The 7,793-nt window shown below is 42.4% G+C and overlaps 1 protein-coding gene across 1 annotated transcript in view; it reads left to right on the top strand.

The window, feature by feature from the left end:
* Window positions 1–5,044, top strand: part of prdm13 (PR domain containing 13) — a 6,096-nt gene extending 1,052 nt beyond the window's left edge. The window contains exons 2-4 of the mRNA XM_071470604.1: window positions 569–700; window positions 833–953; window positions 2,980–5,044. Coding sequence (XP_071326705.1) covers window positions 569–700; window positions 833–953; window positions 2,980–4,469 — 1,743 coding nt within the window. The 3' untranslated portion in view covers window positions 4,470–5,044. The remainder of the gene's footprint in view (window positions 1–568; window positions 701–832; window positions 954–2,979) is intronic.
* Window positions 5,045–7,793: the final 2,749 nt, after the last annotated feature.

Raw genomic sequence — 7,793 nt, 5'->3', positions numbered from 1 at the left:
ATAACCGCACCCTGTTATTGTTGAAGCTGTCAGCGGTTGTGATTGATGCGTCTAAATGCGTGGCCCCGGGCTGCCGGCGATCATCAGGTGCAATCTCTGTGTCAAATGTCACGCTTCGATCTTTAATGTCCTTGAACAGTTTAGAAACGCTCTGACACTCCTCAAATTCGTTTCCCATATCAACTCAATTAGGCCCGTGTGTCATTCTCTTTAGTAAATTATCAGCAGAGCGGATAAAGACGCATTAAGCGCGCTTTGGTCAAGCGTGGCCGCGGCACCTCCAGGTACTTCACCGGAAAGTCATGGGGGAAGCATGGAAGCAAAATTCGTTAAATAAAAATATAGAAAGAAACGAATGAATGAAAACAGCGGATAGGTGGTTTAATAAATACAATTTGGAGATAAAAACGAAAAAGATGCGCTTTTCCAACAGGACAAATGTGGTTCGAACCCACAGCCTACCTTTTTTTTCCTGTGTGTTAAAGGGCCTTTGTGTTAATATTTCCCATCATTGTATGGTCAATTGCAAAGCTCTCTCTCACCCGTTTTATTTTTTTGGCCCGCTTAGATCCGCTTGGTTCGGGGGGAGTTCGTGGATGAGTCGGGCTGTCCCGTGCCAGACTGGATCGGATTCATCCGCGCCGCCAGGAACAGTCAGGAGCAAAACCTGGAGGCTGTGTCGGACTTACCTGGTGGACAGGTGATTATTATTATTATTATTTTTTACCCACTCACACATAAGCCTAGTGGAGTTTCCTCTGATTGTTTTTACTCACCTGTAGACACCTCACTTAACTCCAGCCTCTGCTCCCTTTCCGTTTTCCTTTGAAAGATTTTCTACCGGGTGCTGAGAGAAATCCCCGCCGGAGAGGAGCTCAGTGTTTGGTACTCCAACGCTCTGGCCCAGTGGTACGACATCCCCACCACGGCCACTCCCACGCACGACGAGAAAGGTAAATAATACTGTTAATAACGATGGACCAGTTTAAGCAAACGGCCTTTGGCCGCTGATGAGAAATAAAATGTTTGGGAAAGTTAATGCGAACTCTGAATAATGATATCTGAATGGAAGCAGAGGATTTTAATAATGAGATCACTAATAACGAAAATAATAATAATTCAACTTAGAGAAACAAAATTCAATAGGCCATTGAAAAAAAAAACAGTTTTCAGATTGTGTGTCGACAAACTGAGTCTACAGGCTACAGATATGTCTGACTGCGTCATCGACATGTTGAAGCTCCATCACTGCGCAGTTAAATGACTGCCAGCACCCGCGAAGCCTCTGCTTTATCGCTCAGATATGGAAATCAATTGGATGTTGTTTTTCCGCAGGCACCCCGTATTTTTATTTTATTATTCATTTATTTAACGGAAAAAACAGCCTAACACATTCCCATTTAATGTGAAAGGGAAATATTAAAGAAATACTTTATTTTTGAAGGAAAAGAAAAGCTTTTGATAGATCAGTTAAACTGGAGGAGATGCAGGGAGATGATGATTTGTTTTCAGGCAGCATATATCAAAATCATTAGATCGACAATACAGGACATACAATATAAAGTGCGTTAAGGCTCTGTGGCTTCATCTCTGTGGTTTAATCTCTGTAATATCAACTGCTCCTCCTTTCCAGACTGATTTCTTGTTTGGCTGAGTTTTGTCTTGGTCCGTGTTTGGACGCTTAATCCATTTGTTTGGGCTGTAATGATAATTTGGCTTTTGCGCTTGGGGATTAATGTCTAATCTCTGGCAAAACACCAGTTCAACAGGAACTAATCCGTTTATAAAAAGATTATTATCAACAGATACTTTGCAGGAAATTCCTCCAAGAGATGAGGTTTTTGGATTATTCTTTTTGTTTCCAGCTGGAAAGGTCTTTTCTCAAACTGAATACGCATATAAAAGGGAAACGGTGAAGCTTGGAGTGGCAGGCTATCAAACTTGTGTCGAGAAAAGAAAATGTAATAAACTAATTACGGTGCTTGAAACACACAATAAAACAGCAATTAAAAGCAGAAATTGACGAGTCTGCGCGACCGTGGATGAAGAGGCTGGTGATTGAGTCCCGAGACGCAGGTTAACAAATGCCACCGCGTCATTAATATTCATGCAGTCAAAAGCAAATAAATTCAAAAACAAGTGCTTCACGGTAAATTAGGTGGGTGAGTTAAGGTATTGTGGCCTAATGAATGCTAACTTTTATGTGGGGTGTATATTGCCCTGATTCTCCGGCCCAACACACCGTGTGCGCTCCTGGACATACGCTCGCTCCCATTATGAGGCATCAACAGATGGGCCGGCGCCATTGTTTCTGGAGACTTGCGATTTCAAGCAACAGCTGCTGTCACTTCCACGGGAAAGAGCACAGAGAGGGAAAGTGCCGCGTTCAATGCATCGGTTTCTGAGCGCCAGATTGGGCTGGGCGTTTGCTCTTTTGATGGCGATCATAAACAATGGCCCGTATGAGGATTACAAAATCATTACATCTATATTAACCTCTGACTGCTCGACTGGAGGTCATTAAGATGGCTCCCTGGGTCTATTACCATTTGGCATCAGATCTTAGAAACCGGATCATATCCATTAGGCCTCAATTTAAATATCAGTTGAAGTGCAGCAGCGGCTGATGAAAATCTTTTTCTTTAAAGAGACATTTTCAAATCCATCAAACATGGAAATATTTTAATAGGAATTTGATGCAAAATCTGTGTATTTTCTATGATATCACGCTCTATTCAATTTATGTGCATGGTGTGTGTGGAGATGGGCGCACTGCTCTGTGTAGGCGCACACAGGTCGTGTCTCCACAGGTTGCCAAACCTGTTATTTGGATTTTACGCAGGGGCCTGGCACTTTACGCATGGACATATACTGTAAATTGCCATGCCGTCAGTATGAAGATGTTTCACTCTGTGTTGTGTCATGTAATGATCCGCATCCACCGCATCATTAAAGTCATGTTTGCTGTTGTCTCTGCAGGTGAGGAGCGATACATCTGCTGGTACTGCTGGAGAATATTCAAATACCCGAACACGCTCAAGGCCCACGTCCACTTCCACTGCGCTCTGAGCAACGGGCGGGGGTTTGTGAACAGCGAGCAGGCCAGAGGCACCGAGACGTTCAGCAGGTCGCCAAAGTCTGGAGACATCCCCAACACCTCCACCTCCCCGAGGAGCGGCCACAGTAACTCCTCCATCTCAGACTCTGGCAGGCGGGCAGTGTCCTCCTCGTCATTTCTAAACAAAGCGGGACTGTCAAAGAAAAGCAGCTCTGAGGAGCAGGACAGGGCCCTCGACATGAGCGTTACCTCAGCCAGAAGCCAAGGGCAGCTCCTCAGCCTGGGCGCCACATCCTCGGTCCTCAGCAGCATGGGCTTCCACCCGGGAGTGCGCTCTGCCTTCAAGCCGACCGGCGTCTCCAAAGTCCCGGCCGTGGACGCCTCCAGAGAGGACGCCAACGGGAAGCTTAGCGGTCTGGGTTTCAGCAAACTCATTGGGAACATGAAACCGATCCGCAATGTGGGCGAGACTCTAAATGGAGGAGGAAGCCATCCTCCAAAATGCACACCTGCAATTATGGACGCCACATCTCCAATGGTGCCATGCACAAACGCTATCCGGGGTTTCCCGCTGCTGCCTCATGTGGAGGAGACCTCGGCTTTTAAGCACGTAGAGAGTCGGATGCACTCCGGCCTGTCCCCGTCCCGTTACCCTCAGATGCCCCCTGGACTCCATTTTGAAAGGTTCACCCTCCCCCACTTCGACGGTGTTAAAACTTATGGGGGAGACTGTAACATCCCACTGATGCCCTTCACTGTCTATAACGGGGAGCTTCTGTACAGCTCACCCTACTATCCGCTGAAATTCCACTTCGGCAACCTCCTCAAGTACCCAGAGTCCATGTCCTACTTTGGTGCGCCCGCACTGAGCCAAGACCTGGGCTCCATCACCAACATCGACCGGGAGATCGCCATGCACACGCAACAGCTGTCCGAAATCGCTGCGGAGAAGAACCGGACGAGGCTGGACTCGATGCCCGCCGGCGGCGCCAGCAACGCCGGGTCTGGCAAACCGAAAAAGGGACACCTGTGTCTGTACTGCGGGAAGCTGTACTCCAGAAAATACGGCCTGAAAATCCACATGAGGACTCACACAGGTTACAAACCGCTCAAGTGCAAGGTGTGCTTCAGGCCCTTTGGAGACCCCAGCAACCTGAACAAACACATTCGGCTCCACGCTGAAGGAAACACCCCCTACAGGTGCGACTTCTGCGGCAAGGTGCTGGTGCGGAGGCGGGACCTGGAGAGGCACGTCAAGTCCAGACATCCGGGACAGACTGTCAAGAAACTGGAGGACAAACCGGGAGGCCTGTTCGAGGACGCAGAGCAAAAGAGCGACAATGACAGTGATGTAGATGTGTGCTTCACTGACGACCAGAGCGACCAAGAGTCCAGCAAAAATAATGACTGAGAGACTGCCCATCGTCTTTAAATGGTGTACACAGCAAAATATGTCATTTAGTCTTGTATCAAGTCTGGTATTTTTACCCAAGAGCGTCTGAACTACAAGAGAGGACACGCAAATCTCCATAAATCTACCATAAATCTGCAAATTAAGCATTACGACCTCTAAATTGACCTCTAAATTAAAGTTTAGTTTGGGTTTTCATAAACTTAATTGATCATATATTATTTACAGGTGGCAGGTAGGCGAAAATGTTTGGTGTCTTGCTCAAGAACACTGTGGCCTGTGGGTTTTGGCTGTGTCCCCCAACCACGGTCACAAACGAACCACACGATCTGTCAGTGCTGTTGCAGACATTTTCGTTTGTTTGAAATGCAAATCACCATAATTGTTTTCATATTTTTTTTTTTATTCAAACAGAACCTGCCTTTATCTGTCGCGTTTCAAATACTGACACTTCTACAAAACCATCAAAACAACTGCACACAAAACAGCAACAATGATGCAAACCAACCCCAGCTACAGACATTTTCAGTTCAGTTTTCAAAAGAAAATACAAAAAAAAAATAAAAAATAAAATAGATACATAAAAAAAAAATCAAGGCTGAATATGAGACTAAATGACTTAAGTTAGATATATTTTATTTGTGTGACATGTCTCCCCCTGAGAGAAGATCTAGGAGCTTCACTAAAATGCGCCAATCCAAGAAAAAAAAAAAAAAAGCACTACATTCCATCAGACTGGATATGGACACATCTGGGAAATTATGAGCTGTAAAAGAATATGATTCTTTTCATTATTATTATTATTATCATTATTATTATTATTATTATTTTGTTTTAATTGTGAATAACAATGGGCAACGCACTCGCAATATTCCCATGTTTCCTTCTAAACTGTTAGTTGCACTTTAAAAACAGCAATGGGCATTTCATTTCAACAAATCAAAGATAATTCTTGTAACTGAAGTTATTGATTTCACGTCTACATGAAGGACCTGTTTCTCCCTGCGCCTCGCTGGATCACACACTGGACTTCAATTTGCACTTTCCTGCGGGGGCGCGCTGTTCTTAAAGAGGCAGCAGCAGCAGCAGCACCCAGTTTATTTAAGGAAGTATTTCTAGAGAAAGAAAATGTATTGATTGCAGTTAAAGGCTATGTAAAGAAGTGTAAAGTATGATATTTCACATTTGAGTGGAGAAGTGTTGTATACGTTTGTTTATAAGTGATGTTGTCTGTGAGGACAATATCTTACTCCTGTCTATTAAGTCGTTTGTTTTTGAATAAATTTATTTAAAACACTGGAAGAGTCGTTTGGAGGTGTTTTTTATCAATGAGATGTTCAGTATTAATAACAACGCTCACGTTTTCCATGTAAAAGCCGATTATAGTTGTACTCCAGAAAATATGCGCAAATATTCATTAAGTTCAGTATTTTTTTTTATCCCGTGGTTATGGTGACAGACAAAATCAGCCCCAAGGATGCAGTTTAACACACATATACATAGGCTACAGATGGACAAGGACTTAATGCGGGTTTATAAGAGAAAGTGCTTCGACAGCTGTGTTGTACAGCAGCCATAAATCCGCAGCCGCGCTCAGTCAGTCGGGCCTGTTGCCGTGGAAGGAGCCGCACGGCTAAAAGAGAGCAATGCCCTCTTCTATTTTCCTTCTTCTTCTTTCAATAATAATAATAATAACAACAACAACAATAATAATAATAATAATAATAATAATAATAATAATAATAATAATAATAATAATAATAACAACAACAACAACAACAACAACAACAACAACAATAATAATAATAATATAACAATAATAATAATAATAATAATTAAGTCCGTAATTCATTCTAAACCAATCATACATGGAAATGTTAGGAGATGTCTTTGTGTCTGTGGTAGAAGACGCATTCCTGACTTATGTACACTGTAATGGACTTTTAATGTACTGCAATGTAAAATGCTACTATTATTAGGCTGCACTATTATTATAGGCTATTATTAAATTATTAATGCTCAGGTTTGCTCATGTGTATTTTTAGTATTAGTATTTTTAGTCTGCAGTGTGGCCCATCATATACTTGTATGCATAATACTGATATGTAAATAGGCTAGCGTGAATACAAATGTCAAATAATATATATATGTATTTAAAACACACTCTCAGAAATGTGGTGGAGTAAAATGATGAAGTGGCACAAAATGGGAGTTCTGAAGTGAAATTCAAGCAACTGCAATTTGCACTTAAGTGCAGGACTTGAGTAAATGTACTTAGTTACATTCCAACACTGCTTTCTGCATGGTCCCCTTGTAAAAACATATCTTCTGATCAGAGGTCACTGACTGACCGATTAAAAAACAATCAAACTGAAACCTGCAGGAGCCTGCAGCTGCTTGGCTAGAGGGGAAAATAAAATCTTTTGAATGCAGCTTTACAGAAAATTATCCAAAGAAATCCTTTGAAAATGTTGGGTCAAGGGGTCAGAAAAGACAATTTATGGTTTTGCAAACAACCATATAAGAATTAATCTTTAAAGGAAAATTCATCAGAAACTATTTAAACCAATCTAAAATATGAATATTAAAATTCCTAGTATACGCCAAGGAATTTGAGTCTTACTTAAATGCTTGCATTTTATGTTTCTTCATTGGCATTCCCACAAGCCTTTGTGGTTTTGTTTCATTATTAAGGCATGAATTTTGAAAAGGGGAAAATAAGATGCCTCCTCCTGTTTGGACGTGGTGGAGTCCAGCAGGCTCGGTATCCTGTCAGTTCAGCGGCTGCTTTCCACACACTTCTACTCCACTGACCAGTCAAACTGCCTTCACTTCACACAGGAGACAAGAGACAACAACTGCAGCCATTTCTGGGACATTCCACTGATGTGGTTTAACACACTATTATAATCTGAACACATCTAAAGTATATAGCAGTGCAAAGCTTCAGAATAACTGACTCCACTTCTGATGACTACAGTCCTGTTGCTTTCATTTGCTCTATGTTTTATGTCATATTTTCTGATTGAAAATATGACAAACTGATGGTTGTTGCAGAGTTTCTTTCACTCAACAACTACCCTGCATCCGTGCTTTGTTTTGCACACAATTCCCCTTGGCTGTGTGCACCGGACAAATAAAGAACATACAACCCAGTGACAGTCACAATTTAATACTTTAAATTGGACGCTGGTGAATGACCGTCTCATTTCTACAAGCTGCACAGGCGGTAAAGATAGTGGTGACCTTGATGTGGCACAGTGAATCCATTGTAATAATTTAAAAGAATATACCTATAGTGTGCCACTATATTCAATATTTTCT

This window comes from Trachinotus anak, unplaced genomic scaffold, assembly GCF_046630095.1.
Source record: "Trachinotus anak isolate AG129_WGS33_773 ecotype Australia unplaced genomic scaffold, CSIRO_AGI_Tana_v1 ptg000032l, whole genome shotgun sequence".
NCBI lineage: Eukaryota > Metazoa > Chordata > Actinopteri > Carangiformes > Carangidae > Trachinotus > Trachinotus anak.
Note: the sequence above shows the minus strand (reverse complement) of the source record. Positions and strands in the feature narration are given on the sequence as shown.